General features: G+C 44.1%; 3 protein-coding genes across 3 annotated transcripts; all 3 read left to right on the forward strand.

Annotated features, from left to right (window-relative positions):
• Positions 1-10,295: 10,295 nt before the first annotated feature.
• Positions 10,296-13,860, forward strand: LOC125550350 (putative membrane protein At4g09580). Its single transcript, XM_048713329.2, has 4 exons — positions 10,296-10,769; positions 11,483-11,753; positions 11,889-12,059; positions 13,543-13,860. Exons 1-4 carry the CDS (start codon positions 10,501-10,503, stop codon positions 13,672-13,674), a joined length of 843 nt encoding a protein of 280 aa, XP_048569286.2. The 5' UTR covers positions 10,296-10,500; the 3' UTR covers positions 13,675-13,860.
• A 785-nt stretch (positions 13,861-14,645) lies between these two features.
• Positions 14,646-16,218, forward strand: LOC125550349 (small ribosomal subunit protein uS13c). The gene is made up of 3 exons (XM_048713328.1): positions 14,646-14,836; positions 15,258-15,497; positions 15,871-16,218. Exons 1-3 carry the CDS (start codon positions 14,738-14,740, stop codon positions 16,045-16,047), a joined length of 516 nt encoding a protein of 171 aa, XP_048569285.1. The 5' UTR covers positions 14,646-14,737; the 3' UTR covers positions 16,048-16,218.
• Positions 16,219-16,748: 530 nt separating this feature from the next.
• Positions 16,749-19,465, forward strand: LOC125550348 (putative plastid-lipid-associated protein 4, chloroplastic). The gene is made up of 6 exons (XM_048713327.2): positions 16,749-17,173; positions 17,260-17,373; positions 17,734-17,832; positions 18,415-18,489; positions 18,583-18,650; positions 19,080-19,465. Exons 1-6 carry the CDS (start codon positions 16,817-16,819, stop codon positions 19,150-19,152), a joined length of 786 nt encoding a protein of 261 aa, XP_048569284.1. The 5' UTR covers positions 16,749-16,816; the 3' UTR covers positions 19,153-19,465.
• The last annotated feature ends 1,587 nt before the right edge of the window (positions 19,466-21,052 follow it).

The raw sequence follows: 21,052 nt of genomic DNA on the forward strand, positions 1-21,052 counted from the left end.
ACAGCAAATTGGTGTTGGTTTCTGCACCAACTTAAGATATGTCTAGGAGGAGAAGTTGGACAATTTGGAACTTATACTATCATGTCTGATAGACAGAAGGTATGAATGCATCCCCTTGTTTATCTTTATGCAAATTTGGTCCTTATACTATGATGTCAGTAGCTTAGTATGATATGCTATGTCAACAGGGCCTACTAAATGCAATTAATCAAGTATTTCCAAACTGCGACCAAAGATTTTGCCTTAGGCACTTGTATGCAAACTTCCAGAATGTTGGGTTTAGGGGAGACGATCTTAAGAAATGCATGGATAATGCTAGTTATGCTTATAACCAACACAAGTTTGACATTGCAATGAATGATCTAAAAAATGAGAGTGAGGAAGCTTGGAAGTGGCTGAGTGGAATACCTGCAAGATTCTGGGCTAGGCATGCTTTTGATACAAACTGTAAGACAGACTAGGGCCAGATTCTGTAAACCCATTCAAGCTGGTGTTAATCTATGGCAAGTAACCAGTGGGCAGCAAACACATGCTGTCAACTTGGAACTTCATACATGTGGTTGAAGAAAGTGGGACCTGAGTGGCACACCATGCAATATCAGCAATTAACAAGGCAAAAAGGTTTCCAGAGGACTATGTGTGCAAATTCTTCAAAAAACCATTTTACCTAGCAGCATATGAACCAATGATATATCATGTTCCTGGTGAACATGATTGGACAAAGACAACAGGACCAGACATAGAGCCACCTAAATTTCATGTGAAGAAGGGAAGAAGGAAAGAGAAGAGGATAAAGGGCAGATTTGAGGTTCCAAAGCCAAAAGAGAGTTCAAGAATGGTCACTATAACATGCAGCAACTGTGGGCTCCAAGGCCATAGATATACCAGCTGCAGCAAACAATTGGAACCAGAGTTGGCTTTGAGAAAACATAAGCATGTGGTAAGCACCTTGTTAACTAGTACTATATATGTTTTGTATTTATTGTATGTTTCCTTCTCTTCATGTTTCCTTCATTTTTGCAAGGCATCTAGAATATCAAGGAATGTTGATGAAGCACAGGCAGCACCAGCAAGAGCAGAGGCTGCACCAGCAAGAGCACAGGCTGCACAGGCTGCACCAGCAAGAGCACAGGCTGCACCAGGAAGAGCACCAGCAAGAGCACAGGCTGCACCAGGAAGAGCACATCCTTATGCAAGGCATGGTGCTGCAAGGCATTCAAGGCCATTCTCTGCACCAAGAGCTGCTGCTGGGGCTTCCACTTCTGGTGCTTCCACTTCTGCTGGCCCTACAAGTCATACTGGATGGATGGCCTTTTTTACTGCAAGTGGAAATACCTAACTGTCATGTCTCGTGTTTCTAAACTATGTCAGTTATGACCAAGATATGAGGGGGCAAGTTATTTATGTTTCAAAACAGTTATCATTTTGGGTTGACATGCTTTCTGGAGGAGTACTCTTTCTATTATGTATGAGTCATGTTTCTAAACTATATCAGTGATGCCCCAAGAGATGAGGGGCAAGTTATGTATGCTATCTGTTAGAGTACTCTATCTGTTATTATTCATGAATCTAAACTATGTCAGTTATGCCCCAATATAGCCAAAGTTTTAGTCTTTAGGGGTTGTCGACGTCGATGGAACCTAAAATAGCCAAAGATTTAATCTTTAGGGGTTGTCGACGTCGACGGAACCCAACATAGCCAAAATTTAGTCTTTAGGGGTTGTCAACGTCGACGGAACCCAACATAGCCAAAATTTTAGTCTTTAGGGGTTGTCGACGTCGACGGAACCCAACATAGCCAAAATTTTAGTCTTTAGGGGTTGTCGACGTCGACGGAACCCAACATAGCCAAAGTTTTAGTCTTTAGGGGTTGTCGACGTCGACATAACCCAACATAGCCAAAGTTTTAGTCTTTAGGGGTTGTCGACGTCGACGGAACCCAACATAGCCAAAGTTTTAGTCTTTAGGGGTTGTCGACGTCGACGGAACCCAGTATAGCCAAAGTGTAGTCTTTAGGGGTTGTCGACGTCGACGGAACCCAACATAGCCAAAGTTTTAGTCTTTAGGGGTTGTCGACGTCGACGGAACCCAAAATAGCCAAAGTGTAGTCTTTAGGGATTGTCGACGTCGATGGAACCCAACATAGCCAAAATTTAGACTGTAGGGGTTGTCAACATCGACGGAACCCAATATAGCTTTTCCATTCTATCTATCTATCTACCTATCTATCTATCTACATCCATGAAACAAAGATGACAAAACTTCTTAACTTCACCATTCTATGAAGCATATATGAAAGCAAGATAATTCCAACTAATAGATCCACACAGAACATAACCATAATAGATTCTTACAGCAACATACTGGAGTTCAACATAGTTCATAACTTCTAACAGACCCATAATTCAAACTGGAGTTCAACATACTTAATAGATTCTTACAGAACCATACACACATACAGAACAGATCCATTGATACTACTTCACAAAAGTTCAGCTAAGCAGCCTCTTCATCTTGTTCATTCATCCAAGATGGCCTGGATCCCCTTCATATTCTGCTTGTTCTTCTCCTCTGCCTTCAACATATCAGCAATCTGAAGCTTGAGCTGAGCCCTGTCTTTAGTGAGCTTGTCATGTCCCTTTTTCAGATCACCAATGTGATCCTTCAGCTTCAGATTCTCTTGGGTGAGCTCTTCCTGAGACTTAGTGACTTCATCAACCTGCATCATCTTCAGATTCTCTTGCTTGAGCTTCTCCATAGACTTAGTTAGTTCTTCAACCTGGAACTGCAAGTTCCTCATGGCTGCACTATGCACTTCCTTCTCTTTCAAATGGTTGAACTTCATGTTCCTGATGACAGTGCCTTGGGCTTTTGTCAAGTTCATCAGGACTTCATACTTCCCTTGCAGCTTGAATATCTCTGCATCTTTCTTCTCCATCTCAGTCTTCATATCTGAGACAACTGAGTTGGTCACCTTAGCTTTCCTCTCCTCTGCACTCTCCATCTTAGACTACAAATATCTGAAATCCAGCACCCTATCCTCTTGGGCATTCAAAAGTTGATGAACATCTTCAACTAATTTGTCATAGTTGACCTCCAGTTTATTTTTTTTCTTCTGTCAAATTGTGAATAGTGAGTGAACTCTCCAGGTTATCCTTCCTCCTATCACTCCTACTATCTTGATACATTTCCCATAGCTTCAACAATGCATTCTGCATTGTAGGAGGCCACTCTGGGTCAACCCATTCAACAGAGCCACAGTTCTGACCTTCCTGCAATATATTCAGCACCTATATTTGTTAAAAGATTTGATTGTAAAGAACATCACAACTATACTAAATATTACAATTAAAGAATATGATCTTAAGTAAAGAACAACAGAACTAACTAACTGAAGAACAACACAGCATGTGCACGGCAACCAAATCACATAGCCACATTATTTAATCATAACAAAAAGTACATCAACTATAAAGCACTCATAAAGCTTAAACAATGCTGTGCACTCGAAACTAAGCTCTTGGCCACATATTAAATTAACATATGCCTACTCCAATGACCAGCATCAGTGCATCAGTACTAGTAATTGGATAAAGAATGGCAATCACAAGAAGATAATCTAACTTGGACCAAACTACTACTAATTAAAAATACTGTGGGGCTACTACCAACTCATTTTAATAAACAGAACATAGAAAGTGCAGAATCTTACTATCAGAGGATAGGCTAAGAACCTCCTGCCCGTGTCAAATCCCTCAAAGGCTACACGCCTCTCACATGGCAGCCCATGGTGCTGGCAGGGAACAATGGTTTCAGTCTCAATGCCCATGTAGTCTTGGTCTTCAATGCTGGCAGGGATATGTAGTAGCAAAATGAACCAAAACCCCCCAAATCAAAGATCAAATCCCCAAAGCAGGAACACTAACCCTAACCCTAGCTAAACCACTGACCCGGTACAACATGCTGTCGTCGTCGGAGGAGTTCATATACTGCAGGCTGGAGTAGTCGTCGCTGCTCTCATCCTCGTGGACCATGGCGCGGTGGCGGCGGGGGAATGCGCGGTGGTCGGCGGGTGAGAGCTCGAGTGGGGCGAGGGCTAGGGTTCGTGGGGAGTGAGTGAGTTGGGTTCGACCAGGTAGACCTACCGAGCCGGTTCGGCGGTTGGTCAACTGACTGGTGGGGTCGGGTTGTCAGATATAGCGTCAATACAGAGTTATACGCGGCTTAGCCCGTATTGCAACGACTAGCCTCAAACGTGGTACTGACTTGCAAAAAATCTGAATAGTGGTACTGACTCGTTACAGCTGCCCCAAGTGTGGTACTTCCCTGCAATTAACTCAGCCCAGGACGGACGAAGGCGACCGTGGTGGACCTCCTAGACGTGCTCACGAGCGACGGCGACGACGGTGGCCGTGGTAACAACGGTGAGACAGCGGTCACCGCACCGAATCCGAGCTTGAAATCGAGCCGAAGAAGAGAGGGACGAATGGGGATCGAGGGGGCACTGGTCGAGGGCGAACTAGGGTTTTCGGTGGACATACTTGTATAGCAGGACACGAAACGAGGTGAGTTAGACGGACATTGACGCGTAATCTTCAATAATACATACTAGATCATCGAAGGCGCGCGTTGCCGCGCCCATCCATGTTACAATATAATGATAGTTAGTATTACCAAATCGCTCAATGTATTATTAACAAGAATGGTAAGCTTTGGGACTATACTTGGAGGAATTGCAAAACATTGAAGTTACATTTACCAGAAACTGAATATCAAAATTCGGAGCGCAAGATACTAATTGAAAATTAGTAACTATATATAGTTATAATAGACTCCTTGGGATGAATTAATGCTACAAATTTTCCATGCCAAATATGTATCATGCAATCTCATAAACACAAAGCTCACTCCAGCCTTTATGAAAAATGAAGACCTGCAATTAGTTTGCTTATGAAGTGAGAGGCTCCAAAACACATTATCAAACATTGCACATGTCTTTCTTACAGGCCGTACTGCCAAATCAAGCACACAAATACAAGAGACCTTTAAAAAGTAACAACTATACGTCAACAAAATTTTGATCTAGCCCCCTGCCACACCACCAGTAAAAGGTTAAGCTTTAACAAATGTCAAATGCTGCTCTATCTGTTCTTAAGGAGATCATTTAAGTTCAGCCTTGATTGGAGTTATATCGTCAGCCACCTCAATTTTTTTCTCAAGCCAAAAACACCATCTTCTGCTCCAAGGTGAATAAATGTCAAATGCTCCTACATCTGTTCTTAAGCAGATCATTTGAGGTTCAGTCTTGATTGGAGTTATATCGTCTGGCACGTCATTTTTTTCTCAAGCCAAAACACATCATCTTCTGCTCGAAGGTGAACTTGATGTTTTCAGCTTGTTCAAAGAGAGGAAAAAACACTTAAATCCATGTGAACCTTGGTAACAGGGTTAAAACTGCATAAATGTAGTTGTATAATTTTCAGCCTTTCAGAACCCATGTAGCTCCCCTTCATAAGCAACAAAACACATCACACACACACACACACACACACAAACTGTACCATATTTTCACCATGCAAACTTCATTCATGCAAGTGACTGGAAACACACACAAATACGTGGTTGAAGAGGAAAGTTCCCTTCCTTATGGATACGTTGTTAGGTACAAATGATGCACCCTTGTGGATCAAACATGCGTAAACGAGCTTACAACCATGCGATCGAGCCAACAAATCGCCACTCGTTTACCTGGAAGCAACAAAAGTTTCAGAAAATTTCAGGTGATTGGAGCCATGTGGATCGAACGCAGGTTGGCGAGCTTACAACCGGCCTTCCAGGTTCCCAAGTGTTGTTCTTGTACAAGTCCGGTTTAATTAGGTTCTGAAAATCATCAAGTTCCGATAGGATCGTCCGTTGATTTTTTTTGTGTACATGTAAATCATACAAATAGTCACCCCGCAAAAAAAATAAAGCATACAAATAGTCAAAACAACTGCATTGCATTGAAATGAACAATCGGTAATGTTAAGTAGAAATATGTCAGGCCTAAATTTCATGAAAGAAACTCTGACAAAATTTAGGACAGTAAAAAAATGCACCATCAGGAAAAAATGGAAATTGATCCTACATTCTTTCAAAATAGATATGTTAGTTATTTAGTTCACAATGTCCTGAAGCATACTTGTATATAACACTAAAATGGAAGCTACGGTTAGCTCCTCTTATGACTCAAAATATCTGAAGATTCATTCGTCATCGGAGAGGATGAAACCATGACCATTATATTAGTTTCTGTTTTCAAGTTCATATGTACCTGCTACTGCTTTTCACAAAACAATTCGACGTGCTACCAACTCATAAAACCTTTAGCTTAATTAGCATTGGTTGTAGTACAAGTAAACAGTTACTTACCCAGATTAACACATAAACTTTGAACAGACAAAAGTACCAAACTGAATAAATTGAAAGTTAAACAAATTTTCACATGGAGGCTGGAAAATATGCCATTCTCAGTTCTTGATCAAAACCGAAGAATTGGTATTCGCCATATTTATCATATATAAGAACTGACCAGATACTACAAAATAAGATTTGATCTGCTCACCATGGGGCAGAAATCTCCACGACACATATGCATCAGGAAGAACACAGGGAGATCTACCCGAACATGATCTTGAATATTTTGTGCTGCTGGAGTAGAGAGGGTGAGCGAAGAGTGGCCGGGGAGGAAGCATATATACACGCATAAGTTGGAAACTGAAGTGTGCAAACGAGAGGTTGCCCCGAGACATGAATGCCTGATTCAAAACTGAAGTATGATTGTGTTAATTAAGGCTGGGTGGAGCAGTTTCCAGGAGATAATGCGCCATAATCGCCCGAGTCCCCCACACCTCCATACCTTGCAGGCGGATCGGCCGACGGCTGGATCGACCGGTCCTCGGTTCACCCGCATCAGGCGTTTCTGCTCGATCCCCTCATGCTAGATTCGCTCGTGAGTGAATCCTAGTCTGGATTCGCTCGCGCGTCGGCACGATCCCACCGTAGGTCGCCTGCTTCGCCTGAATCGAGCGGCCGCCGCATCCGCTCTCGTTCGACCGCCCGTCGCATCCTCTCAACCGCCCTTGATTCGTTCTTGTGTGGAGCGCGTTTTTTTTTCTTTTACGGAAAGGGGAGCGCTTGTAGGAGAGGGCCTTCGCTGCGTTGGGCCGAGCAGGAAAAAATGGCCCAATTAACAACAGGGCGCCAAAATAGCTACGGGAGTAGCTGCCCTTGCGACGATAGGCCCAGTTCGCAGTCAACATGGTGTTAACTTCAGATCGGAAGGCCAGGACGTTTAACAAATGAAATCGAACGGCCAGAAATGCCAAATTCGTGAGAAGGCAGGGATTAGGCTCAATTTTACTGTCCTTAATTCGAGTCATCATGGGAAGAAGATTTATTACGAGGATATCATTGAAGATTTCAATTCTTAAAGTACTAAAAGAATGATGTTAAATAAATATTATGCAACCAGGAGTTGAATAGGTATGATTTTTTATTGTGTAAGACATTGTATCATATATATTATTATTGCTCGTTTGTTAATTTGTTTAGTGTGATAGGGCCCTATTTTTTTAGTTTCGTACAGGGTCCCGGATTTTGCCGGCCCGGTCCTGCGTGGTGGTCATCCGGCCATGGCGCCGTGGGATGGCCTCCACGCCATGTCCTCTGCCCTGTAGCCCGAGGTAGAGGAAAAGGCCAGCCAGGTGGGCTAGGCCTGGTACAGTGTATGTTCTGGGCTGGGTGAACAGGAGGTTTTCCCTCTATCTTTTTTTTTACCTTTCTCTGCTTTTTTTATTCTTTTCTGCCTTGGATTAATTTGGGCTACCAAATGATTTTTTTATAAATAAAACTTGCCACATAAATCACGCACAATACTGTGGTGTTGCACAAAAGGTTTGGATACAAGTGGAGCAATTTAAATTTATATTTGAATTTAAATGTGTTTATTTAAACCTGCTGATCCACTAAAATTTTCCTAAGGGCAAATGAAAAATACAATTAATGTTGGTTCTACATGTTAATTATTTAGTGAATATTTGCAACCCATCAAACATTTTTATTCAACAGCTTGAAGACATTTGACTTTTTTTAATTTGAATTTGACCCCGGTTCTCACAAAGTGGCAAAATGTATTAGTAAGACATGATGACATGGCACATTAGGGTGAGGTTGCTGAAGCTTAACTACCGGTGTGTTACAGATACTATTGCTCAAATGTATATTTGGGCGAGCGAATATCTTGTAGCATGCCAATGTGCAATCTAGACAGAAAAGTTGGAAGGAAACTCACTAGAGGTATATGGTGTTATATATGAGGACTATCCCGAGTAGGCAGATAGTGTATAAATTAAGTTCACGTGCTCGCCACATACTTGAAAGAAGCAAACATGGGTTGGTCCCCATGAGGACAAGTTCACAAAGTAGATGTAAATGAATTTGCTTCTTAAGTTGTCCATATACAACGATACATAAAACCAAATGTTGGATTAATAGATTGGATGTGTTAGTGTAGCAGATAAGTTCCTCACTCATGTATGGTTGATGTCTGAATACATTCTCATATGTTGAGATGGACGCAAGGTGAAAACCCAAACAAAGAACAGTACGATAGTACAAATTAGAAAAGAATACTAGTTGGTCCAAAAAGTAAATCAGAGTTGTGATTAACCATGACACTCAGATGTCTTATATTAAATTAGCAAAATACTAGTTATCAGCTTGTGCTTCTGCACATGCTATAGCAATACATGATCTTGCTAGTTTCAATACTAATATACTATAGTAATGTTGAACTCTTTTGATCGAATCCATTTAGGACACATTTGATTCGGATGGTTTCATTGCGACTTGTGAGTGCATACCCTCTCCAGTTCCACGTTTGGGTACCATTAGACACTTTCTAAAATACATGAAAACCTAATCTCAATCAGTTCTTAAACAGTGCTAGAGGAGAAAACATATCATATGCGCCTTTTAACCAAGTACATTATCACTAATAGTTTTGAAGAATGATGTCTAAGATAAAGTTCCCTCATCATACAATTTCCACTGCAAAAAATCTTTGATTCGTCTAAGATAAGTTATGTTGAAAATCTGACCTCACGAATCACATGCTCTAGCTTCCAAGCAATGGTGGTTCCTCTTTAAGCAATACCGGTGTTAGTTGTGCATGTTTTTTCAGACAAATTTAGATCAATGAATATTGTGGAATCAAAGTTCATTGTATAGATTTCAGATGACCCAATTTACAATAATGATTGTCCGTAATGTATTACCCCCCCCCCCCCCCCCCCATCTCCATTGACACCCACATATAACTTTGATCACCGTTTTGACCAACAAACATGGTTTACATATAAAATACATATCATTCAATTCATATTTCAAAAATATTTTGGTGGTATAATTTCTTATGAAACTAATGTATCACTCGTCAGATTGATGATCAAAGTTTTTCCTGCCATCATTATCCCACCATCTGACTACATATACATAATCTAAGGAGATTGGTAACCCTAGAGTATTAGTTAGAAATCTCTTTGCAAACTTATTTAGCAACACCACCACCATACGGAAATGATGAATGTCCTCAGCTTGACAAACAACAACAACAACAACAACAACAACAACAACAACAACAACACATGGTTTCTACCCTCTAAATACACTCGTCTGGCGAAGAGTCCTATCTATTTGATGATCTTGGTGTGTGAAACTAGCCGTAAAAGCATATCGGTCTCTTAGGAAGTAAGTACTGACATTTTCCATGCCACAAGTATGTAAACGATGAAGGCTGCAACAACGCAATGTCGTAAAGACATTACGGATGCACAGGGCCAGAAAAAACGAAGAAGAAGAAGAAGAAGAAGAAAGATCCTGCTACAATGATCAATTCCTTGTAGCTGTAGCACAAACCGCCACCTAGACAACATCTGAAGTCCAAACTGTCTAAAAGTGACGCCTCCAAGAACGAAGTAGTGCACAAGCACCGTCATCGCCCGATCCTAGATCTTAGGTTTTCATTGTCTTCACCAAGAAAATCGAAATACTGACGTGTCTGATAATGTCAAGGAGGAAATGAGCACCATGCTCTGCTTGCTCATGGCTTGCCTTTGCGGTAACCCAACAACCCTAGGCAAGTGATATCTCACCCGTGGCGGACACGGTTGGTGCCTTCGGTGGCAACAGTATACCCTACTGCCACGGACACCGGCCCGGCCCTGGTAACTTGTGGGTTACCCGAGTCAAACCCAGGCCGCCACAAGGACGGCGAAAAACCAAGCGGGGAAAAAAAGGGCGCAGAACACAACGCACGGCACCGTCACCGCTTGTCGCCGTCCAACCTCCTCCCCCATGAGGCCGGCCCCGAGGCACCCCGCCTCCGCCTCCTCCTCGCCCCAGCAGCACTAGCAGCCGACGATCCGCCCCGCCCGCGCGCGCCCCCAGCCGGCCGCCGCCATGCTGTTCGCGCGCCGCGACATCGAGGCCGCGGGCGCCGGCGCCGGCCAGGACGGCTCGCCGGCCGCCAAGAAGGGCAAGCCGGAGTCGGCCGCCGCGGCCGCAGCCGTGGCGCGCCCCACGCTGACGCGGACCGAGGCGCTCGCGGCCGCCGCCGTGCTCGCGCTCTTCGTCGCCGGGATCTTCTGCATCTTCCTCGCCGCGCCCCGCCGCGAGTTCGGCCAGATCCTCCGCCTCCCGCGCAGCCTCGCCGACGTGCGCCTCCTCAAGTAGGGCTTGCTCTTCCCCTCCCACGCTTGCCGGCCCCACTGTGTCTTCCGGATCGCGGATATTTTCGTCGCTGCGGAATGTAGTTTGAATCGCACTACAAGCGAAGTGAGGCGTCGATTTGATCTAGTGAGTTTCGGATTCGATTGGGGGGTTTTAGATGCGTCGAGGTAGGCAAGCTGTGCTCGTGCACACATTCTAATCACAACAGACTGAAGCCATGCTCTACTCGATGCATATTTAGGAAATAAACAGCAAGGTGGATACTAGTTCCGCAGTAGAACAGAGGGAATCCTAGTTCATCCAAAGACGACAAGAGAGTATTATTTTCCTGGTTGCTGTCAAGTTCCGTGCGAAACTATATTCTGAACTTCGCCTATTGTTCGTTTGCCTGTATCCAGACACTAGAATGCGCTGATGGATCTCCATTGTACTTACTCACCATACTCTAGTGCATTCAGTTATGTTTCAAACTACTACTGCTTGTAGTATTCTTCTGCAAACAAGCCAAATGCATATGAAGGGTTTTCTTTACTCATAGCATTATCAGGATCGAATCATTAAGATACATTTCATGATGGTTTTATATAGGCAGTGCTAAATACGTGATCTCTTCCTTTTATGATTTAGTAACTATTTATATATGCGTTATTTATGTGTTATGACAGCAGTGAATACATTTTAGAATACTGATATTCCTTTCTGAAACTTGCAGGGACAATCTTGCTGTGTATGCAAGCGAGCATCAGGCGAATTTCGTGTTGGGGTATTGCTCCATATACATCTTCATGCAAACATTTATGATCCCCGGAACAATATTTATGTCTTTACTTGCTGGAGCGCTTTTTGGGGTGATTAAAGGGGGTGTTTTGGTCGTCTTCACTGCCACAGCTGGGGCATCATCTTGCTATTTTCTCTCCAAGTTGATTGGCAGACCTTTGGTTTGCTGGTTGTGGCCTGAAAGACTGAGATATTTCCAGTCAGAGGTAATCTTCTGCTTTTAATAACAAACTGCTTACTGTATCTCCACTGGCAATCTTTTTTTTTAGATCTTTCCCCCAAATGATGAGAGCTTTCCTGTTCTTTATTTCATATAACTAATACTTTTGATTATCTTGCAGATTGCAAAGAGGAAAGACAAGCTGTTGAACTACATGCTTTTTCTGAGAATAACACCAACCCTGCCCAATACTTTCATAAATATGGCGTCACCTATTGTCGACATACCTTTCCATATTTTCTTTGCTGCAACACTAATTGGACTCATCCCAGCATCTTATATTACTGTAAAGGTAAATATCAGCGCGTGCAGTAATCTTATATTTTGGCTCAGTTTTGTCCGGAACAAAGCAATTACCTGAACCAGGATCCATGTTATATGTTCAAAGGTCACATGAAAATGGACTAGAATCGCTTAACTGTTTATGTCTTGAGTATCATAACTTGTTTTGCATTATAAACAATTTTCATTGTTCTTTTGCTGAAATATAACATGGTTTGGGGTCTGGATGCTCTTGCATTTTTCTTTTGCTAAAATGTTGGGTAAATAATCGAGAATGGCTAGTTGGTTGCGGGTGCATCATATATGCTGTCCAAAGTACACCGGGGTTATAGCGAAAATGCATAGGAGCTCTCGGGTGCTACGCCCCCCTGTATTAAAAAATAATTTAGTAATTCAAAAAAAATCAAAAAATCCCGGAACTTTTTATGGAATCAAACATGACCAAGTATTGCACTCGTATAAAAAAATTAAATAGGAAATGACTTTTATTGTATCCTGGGTCAAAGGTTTCCCAAAAAATGCTAGATACAAGTACTATTCATGCTATATTGTCGTCATAAATTTGTTTTTTTTCCCTGAAGTCAACGAGAATTATTCCTTGGCCAAACTTTTTATATGAGTACAATACCTAGTCATATTTGGTTCAAAAATATATCCAGGATTTTTTTGACTTATTTTTGAATTATTAAATTATTTTTGAATATAGGGGGGTGGAGCACCCGAGTGCTCCTAATCCGCTTCCGGGGTTATAGTACCTATTTTTAGGAAGGCGCCACATTTCAAGTGCGTCATGTCCACATAAAACAACTTCTCTGATTGGTCGGTAATTTATCTTAAAGTATTTTTTTTTCCATTGTTGATGTTTGCTGGCTTCGTAGCTTCAGTAGAAGCTGCACGAAGAATGGCATCAGCAAGGTGGTTTTGCTCAGAATAAGAAACAGCAAGATAAGTGCAAGGAATATGGCAGAATATTGGTCGACTGTCTATACAAGCTCTTACCTAGTACATAATTAGTGTCAGTCAGAATCAATGCTTAGTTAACTTAGTTTGTTAGTGCTAAAAGGATACCTTTGCCCCCTACGAGGAAACCTCCTGAGCTTTACTAGCAGCAATTTCAGATACCCAAGTTAGTGCCTGGATGGTTAGTGGAAGCATATTTGATAGCCCTTTGCCCACAAGGATCAAACCTCAGGTTTGGCTCCCTTTGTGTGTCACCATGGCAGAATATTTTTCAGTGGTAGACGATACCAACCAATAGCAAGACGCAGGTGTTGACTTTGTCAATATTCAAACGCGGCGAGTATCCAGTTTTTATCTTGTGCTGAAGTATTTTAATTTTTCATAACAAACGCTACTTAAAGTCATTATCCCCGATCTGGCTGTGCATCAGGGAACCAACTTGTTTGCTTTCGGAAACATCTCTGAGTGATAGCTTAGTTTCCAGATGATGAGTTTATACCTGCTAACTAATTGCTTTTACCATTGTATTGCAGGCTGGGAGAGCTCTAGGCGATCTAAGATCAGTTAGGGAATTGTACGACTTCAAGACATTAGTTGTTCTGTTCCTCATTGGATCTGTCGCCGTTGTCCCAACCATCTTGAAAAGGAAGAGAACATACGAATGATGCCTCAGGCGACATTGATATATATACAGTCCCCGATGCCCCAGCGTGTACTAGCCTTTTTTCAGGCCTTCTCTTTTCCTTTGCTATATATGTATACCTATTTAATTTAGCTGTAAAGATGTAAGAAACGGAATGGCTCCCTTCAAAGTCGGTATTACGCAATAAAAAAAGGTGCTATTTGCTGTATCTGCTTCCCTGTTGTTCTGAAATTGCAGTTACCGTTGCTATCCGACTTCCAAGCGTGAGTATTAAGGATTTTCTACTAGCAGCCTGGCCATGCTGTCATTACATCCTCGTTCGAAAAAATCGAATCTGAATTGGCTAAATTTTTGTTTAGAGATGTGGTGTGCTCTTTTTTTAGCAGAATGTACAGAATGGCTATAATTTTATTTTATTTGAAAGCTCTACATTTTTAGGGCTTTTTTTAGCTCTACAGAATGGCCATAATTAAGGGACATGTAGTCTCTAAACTTGAGCTTGTGAACAGTAAAAATATGTTTTTCAAATTCTTTTTTTTGGCAACAAACATTGTTGAATTTTCTACATTCGTGTAAATTTCCCTAAGAAAAAACATTCATAATGCTCTGGGCAACAAAAACAAATTCGATGCTCCAAAAGGAATTTTTTTTAAAGCATTGTTATTATTTTCTAGACATCCAAATGTGATTTCATCATTAAAAGTTGCATGCAGGCAAACAAAACTAAGTAACTTCTGTTTAAAAAAAATCAGAATTTTAAATGCTTTTACTATTTTTTTTGGATTTCAGTGTTCATAGAACAAGCATTTGAGCTCGGAATTAGAAGAACATTTTCATAATTTAGCCGATTTATTTTTTGAGACAATCAAAATCGAGCCGAGTGGAAACACTTATTATTGAGCCTACACTGAGTGGCTTTTTGTAGGCTCAATTACAATTCGGCCTCGAAAGGCCCAAAATCAAGCCCAAGTCCAACATCGGAGCAGCCTCCAGCCACCTTATCGTCTCCCCCCTCGGGTTCTATCCAAGGCAGAAGATTCCGGTGGGAAACACACGCACCTCCTCGTCGGGCGAGCGCAGCAGAAATGGCGACCCTCTCCATGGTCTCCGGCCCCGTCGCCACCTCGTCCCTCCCCCTTTCCACCCGCCGCCGCGCCTCCTCCGTCTCCTTCCCCGCCCCCAAGGTGAGCACCGCCGCCCTCTTCCTCCCCTTCCTCCCCTCCCCTTTCGTGCACGACCCCTTGGGAAGGAGCTAGTGCCAGTCGAGTACGCTACTAGGTCTCGGCACACACCGCTTGCGTTGTCTGTCTCTCTGTATGTGTAGTTCCATTGATATGCCCGGGATGCTGGAAGAATGGGGGTGAGCTGGTGTCTGTGTGGGTGCTTGCTTGGGAACCATGAATGTCCTAGCACATTTTGACTGATAATGTACAATTTTTCTTTGCACATCAATGTGAATGTTATAGGGATGGTTCTTTGTTATTTTTCTTCGCTATATGTCCCTTTATATGTGTTTACAGAGAAGATATTCTTTGATATGTAGATGTGTGTAGGTGACTGTTTTATGGTTTTGATTGATTCTTCTGTTTTTTTGGAACTTGACAGAAGGGCGGCATTGGCCATGGTGGCCTGCGGATCGAGTGCATCCGTATCGGTGGTGTTGAGATCCCAAACCACAAGAGGGTGGAGTACTCGCTGCAGTACATCCATGGCATCGGACGGAATCGCTCCCGCCAGATCCTTTTGGACCTCAGTTTTGATAACAAGGTCACCAAGGACCTCTCCGAGGAGGAGGTCATCACGCTCCGTAAGGAGGTCACCAAGTACATGATTGAAGGAGACCTTGTAATTGCTCTCATCCCTTTGCTAATAGGAGTATGATTTATTCCATTCCATGTTGTTACAATAACAACGCCGTCATGATATTCTATTAGAGGCTTATATAGGACCTGTTTAGTTCTTCCGACATTTATTTAAAACACGCATTTCACTGTTATAATGGTAACATCTACAAAAGGTATAAAAGTAGCATCTTCAAAAGATATGAAAATACTGAATAGTGTCATGTTTAGAATTTATCCCATGTTGTTATGATAACTATGCCATCAGGATATTCTATTAGAGGCTTAGAATTAATTTGCTACTTGATAGGACATGTTTAGTTCTCTCCATGATTCTTCGAAAATGAACTGAACATTGCCCCCCAATGCTTTTACAGAAACGGTTCAACCGTGTGGCGATCGAGAGGATGAAGGAGATCCGGTGCTACAAGGGCATCCGGCACAAGCTCGGCCTCCCGGTCCGTGGCCAGAGGACAAAGAACAACTGCAGGACGCTCAAGGGGAAGAGGGCTTCCGTCGCCAAGAAGAAGTCGGCTTCGTCCTCCGACGAATAAGTGACATTGCCATGTGTATTTACCTCTTGTTTGGTTTTTGTGAGCTACATCACGACGCTACTACCGTTTGTTGCTCCGGCTCAAGTTTCCATGCCGTCGTAGATGAATTATATTACGGGGATATGGTCGGATGCTGCTGCAGAGTTTATAGTCATGACATCTCTTCTCTTATATGCATTGATGGTAAATCATTAAGGTTTTTTTCCGATAAAGGGTAAATCATCAAGGTTACATGCGCGTTTCGTTCCAAGCACAAATGTTTTCTGAACACATATTTTTTTCTTTTGTCGCATGTCTGCTTGATGCAAAGACAGGTCAACCGGCTACCGATGACTGGATTAGCTTAGACACCAGTGGTTGTAGAATTTTCCGATTGCCATTGCAAGATTATGCTGTGCAGTCATTTTGTTTGCAAGCTAGACAGAGGAGCTCCAGTGGTAGCTCAGTAATGTGACACTGTCAGGTTTGATTGCTAGATTCCTACTGTACCAGATACAAAGTTAAGTATGTCACACAAATCATGCAAAAATCCAAGGCACCGAAAACCTCTGATTTTGGGATGAATTTGGGGTGTAGCAGTAGTAATTTTGTGCAAAGTTCAGACATCTACTTCTGAATTTGACCGTCAATGCGAGCTCGACGTCCGGCTGCCACCACCCCACGCGCTATACCGACCACTCAAAAACCCCGCGGCTCCTTCCGTCGAGAAAAGACGGACACGGCTGCGGCTGCAACGCACACACAAAAATCCCTCCCGTGCCCCGTGGCCATGGCGCTGGTCTCGCTCTCGCTCTCGCCCCCGTGCGCGCCCGCCGCCTCCTCGTCTTCCAGCCACCTCCTCACGCCGCCGTCGCTCGCCGGCGGCAGCGGTAGCATCAGGAGGGGAGGGCCACGGGGCAACGCCGGCCTCGCTCTGACGCTGCCGGCCGGGCGTCGGGGTCGGGAGTGGAGGGCGCCGGTGTCGTCCTTCTCCTCCTTCCTGCCGTCCTTCTTCACGGGGAGCAAGAAGAAGGAGGAGGAGGACGCCAAGAAGGCGGCGACGCTCAAGGAGGAGCTGCTGGCGGCCATCGCGCCGCTCGACCGCGGCGCCGAGGCCACGCCCGAGGACAAGGACCGCGTCGACCAGGTGAGGTGACCTTCTTTCGGCTCCACCTTCCACGCCGGTGCTGATCTCCATGATGACTCACGCCTCCGTCCGGTTGGTTGGTCCAGATCGCGCAGCAGCTGGAGGAGGTGAACCCGACCAAGGAGCCGCTCAAGTCCGAGCTCCTCAACGGCAAGTGGGAGCTCCTCTACACCACCTCCACATCCATTCTCCAGCCACAGGTCCCTCCTCCTCCTTCTTGTCTCCACAATTTAAGTATTTAATTATGTTTCTGTGATGTGATGCATTGCATCAAAGGCCAAAAATTATTAGCATCTTATTGATGCAGCTGTTCATTGTTATCTCTCTCTCTCTTATGGCAATAATCATCACCTAAGCTGGGCAGCTGCATTCCTCACACACAAAAAAAAAACCCCAAAAAAACAAGATATGCAGCTGCATTCATTTCTTTTCCACTCCAAAAAGGCTAGCCTCTTGTTGAAGGCAGCTGGACTCCTCCCCAAATAGACAAGAGCTTGCTTGCTTAGGCATGTATTATCCTGTTGGAATTTCACATTGTGTTCATTTACTGATATATGCAGAGGCCAAAGTTTCTGAGGCCATACGGGACGATTTACCAAGCGATCAACACCGACACGTTACGAGCTCAAAACATGGAGACACTGCCTTACTTTAATCAGGTAGTTTAATTTCCACCAAAAACTAGTTCCAGCATGCCTTCTCCCTGAAGACAAAATTCCTTTCTTTGTTTTTCTTCATTAAGAAGCAAAGACTTGTCACTCAGGAACGATATGCTTTACCAATTATATTTGGCATGGTAGAGATCAGTTTTAGCATGTGTTATGGTCTTACTCTTGTGGGTAATGGATAAGCACCTCCGAAAAGTTAGGATAAGGAGATGCGTTAGTTGAAGGATTGATTGAGCTGGTGAAGGCTTTACTTCTCTTTGGACATCTGGTGAAGCCTTACTTGATTTAGAACACAAATGTCCATTTCCTCCTTGGCAGCCTTATTATCTGTCGACGACTTGAGTTAGCACGTAACTGATATAGACGGTGTCGGTACGCACATTCATGTAGCGTTATCCCACCGTGAATTCGTTTATCTGAATTTTGTTGACACATTCTGAAATCAGAACAGCAAATCGCATACACGACGTTGTTGGTAAAATTTTAGTGTTTTTAACCATAATAGTGGTTACAGCTTGCAAGTACTGCTTCTGTGTGTGTACCGTGGTGATGTGATGGCATTTGCTTCTGCAGGTTACTGCCAACTTGGTGCCTCTCAACTCTAGAAAAGTGGCAGTTAGGTTTGATTACTTCAAAATATTTAGCCTGGTGAGGCATTTTATCTCCTACTGTAGTCAATAGTCTGCTTTTTACACCAGACGATTGATACTGAGTAAAATTTTAATATTGTTTCATGGTTAGATCCAAATCAAAGCACCTGGAAGTGGCAAAGGTGAACTAGAGATCACATATCTTGATGAAGACCTCAGGTCAGCTTATCTGCCCCTCCCAATGGCTTCTTATGTGGAGCACCCGCGACTGTGCCCCAAAATGGATTCATTCCCCCACACTATTCTCCATCGTTACAATACTGGACTATTTTAAAATAAAACTCCCACTCCCTAAAAGATAATTAAAAATAAATAAATCAGTTATCTGCAAATTTGAGCATGGCACATACATAAATGTTTTAGCATTGGAAATGTATACCCTTAAAATAGACATCAAATGTCACTGCTACACCTCATTTTTTCCATGTAATTTGTACCCTCCCAGTACTCAAAGTAGAATAGTTTTGTGAAATAATTGCCCTCCTGAAATCCTGATGGATGTCTGTATGCAGTGTTTGGCTTTTTGGGGAAGAGAATTTATGTTGTGGTGTACTGATGCTGCTTGAAATCTTCTTGCTGGATTTGCAGGGTTTCGAGAGGCGACAAGGGGAACTTGTTCGTGCTGAAGATGGTCGACCCATTATACCGAGTTCCGTTGTAATAATAGTAGCTAAATGCCTACAAGAATCAGGTGTCAACTATCTAGCTAAATGCTAGTGTCTACGAGAATCAGGTGTCAACTATCCAGAATGTTCTTTTTCCCGTCCTGAGGCGATACAGGATGTGTAAATATTGATGTTTGAGCTTAGTCTATACAGCACATAGCACATTTGAACTGACATAACTCAGATGTGTCCATGACGAAATGGGTATGTGTGTGTGTGTGTGTGTGTGTGTGTGTGTGTGTGTGTGTTTGGTCCTAAACTCCTATTCTTCTTCGCTGTTGAAGCTCAGTAAATGCGTTTGGATTGCAACTCCTAGAGATTTTACCCCCCATACTACCTTGTTTTAGCAAGATGATTGATGAGGCAATCTCCATGGGGCAGATTCAGTTACAGACAAAATGTCAAGCCTCTGGATAGGAGAAATGCCCAAAGGAGAAACCACAGCACTAATAATGCTACATCATTAAACTCAACACCTTATCCATGTTACATCAGACAGAGGCATGCTGTTTGTAGAGCGTGTTTATGCGGGCTACTTGCGAATTTTAATTAATATATGAAAGACCATCACAACATAAAACCTTGTGTAAAAATGTGCTCCGGTTTCTGAAAAGGCATGTCCATATCCTAGCAATGCCAAAGTTAGCATCAGCCAATTGCAAAAATAATTAATAAACAAGGCTGGTAGAACCAGGGATCCTACCGGACCTGCTCCGTAGGTTGTAGGGGAAGGATGGAGCGGAGCGAGGCGATGAGCGGGCAAGCCGGCGGCTGGGCGCCGTCGCGTAGGAGGAAGATGGCGGCGGCTAGGGTTCCGGCTCCTCTGGGAGCCGGGCAATAGGGATAATAATATTCTTATTGCTTAATCTCAAAAAGAGTCTTACAGTATATATTTATAACCTAGATAACTTGCATACGAATTAACCTAAGATAACTTGGGGGTTAAGATTGCCCCGTGGGCCTTCTACGGCCATAAGCTAAACCGGTCATAATACTTCTCCCCGCCTGCACAAACAGCTCGTCCTCGAGCTGTAAGGTGGAGAAGAGCTTGCTGAACTCCTAGTGGTGATCAACCAGCGTCAAACACCTTCTCGACAGCTGGGGCGGCCAGGTCGGCGGCGACGGCATCCTCCGGAATGTGGTATGTAACCTCCAGGTAGAAGAGTCGTGGGCAAGCATGGCCGGGCGTGTAGGGCTCGTCGCAGTTGAAGCACAACCCTTCGCGGCGACGCTCGAGCAGCTCGGCTGAGGTGAGCCGGCGGAACGGGTGCGCCGCGGTCGCGGCGAGGGGTGCCGCGGAAGCCTGCGCAGGCCGACCCTGCACGGAATCCGTCCCGAGTAGCGACCCAGCAGGGACGGTGATTCCTGCTGGATGGCCACCGCGCGGCGCTCGAACGCGCGGGCATAATACATGGCCGACTGGAGATTCTGGGTCCCCGAAGCTCCACGTCCATGCGGATGTGATCCGGAAGTCCACTGACAAAGAGGTCGGCCCGCTATTGCGCCGTCACGCCCGACGCATGGCATGCCAGGGCCTGGAGATGATCGGCGAAGTCCTGCACCATGGAGGTGAAGGGAAGGCGGCCGAGCTCCGCCAGGCAGCTCCCGGGAACCGGAAGCCCAAAGCGAAGGAGGCAGAGCTCGCGGAAGCGCTCCCAAGGGGGCATGGCGCCCTCGTCCTGCTCGAGAGCGTAATACCACGTCTGGGCCGCGCCGCGAAGGTGATAAGAGGCGAGCCAGGTACGCTCCGATGCGAGGGTGCGCTGCCCGCGAAAAAACTGGTCGCACTGGTTGAGCCAGTTGAGGGGGTCCTCCGTGCCGTCATAGGTGGCGAAGTCGATCTTGGCGAACCGTGGCGGTGTGGCGCCTGGTTGGAGTACTCCGGATAGGGACCCG

The sequence above is a fragment of the Triticum urartu genome, chromosome 4A (assembly GCF_056163025.1).
Source record: "Triticum urartu cultivar PI428250 chromosome 4A, HENAU_Tu73, whole genome shotgun sequence".
In the NCBI taxonomy this organism is placed as follows: domain Eukaryota; kingdom Viridiplantae; phylum Streptophyta; class Magnoliopsida; order Poales; family Poaceae; genus Triticum; species Triticum urartu.

Coding starts and splice junctions, on each gene's coding strand:
- LOC125550350 (XM_048713329.2), top strand. CDS start 10,501: ATGCTGTTCGCGCGCCGCGACATCGAGGCCGCGGGCGCCGGCGCCGGC. Junction 10,770..11,482: donor GCCGACGTGCGCCTCCTCAA/GTAGGGCTTGCT, acceptor TGAAACTTGCAG/GGACAATCTTGCTGTGTATG. Junction 12,060..13,542: donor CATCTTATATTACTGTAAAG/GTAAATATCAGC, acceptor ATTGTATTGCAG/GCTGGGAGAGCTCTAGGCGA.
- LOC125550349 (XM_048713328.1), top strand. CDS start 14,738: ATGGCGACCCTCTCCATGGTCTCCGGCCCCGTCGCCACCTCGTCCCTC. Junction 14,837..15,257: donor TCTCCTTCCCCGCCCCCAAG/GTGAGCACCGCC, acceptor GGAACTTGACAG/AAGGGCGGCATTGGCCATGG. Junction 15,498..15,870: donor ACATGATTGAAGGAGACCTT/GTAATTGCTCTC, acceptor ATGCTTTTACAG/AAACGGTTCAACCGTGTGGC.
- LOC125550348 (XM_048713327.2), top strand. CDS start 16,817: ATGGCGCTGGTCTCGCTCTCGCTCTCGCCCCCGTGCGCGCCCGCCGCC. Junction 17,174..17,259: donor ACAAGGACCGCGTCGACCAG/GTGAGGTGACCT, acceptor TGGTTGGTCCAG/ATCGCGCAGCAGCTGGAGGA. Junction 17,374..17,733: donor CATCCATTCTCCAGCCACAG/GTCCCTCCTCCT, acceptor TGATATATGCAG/AGGCCAAAGTTTCTGAGGCC.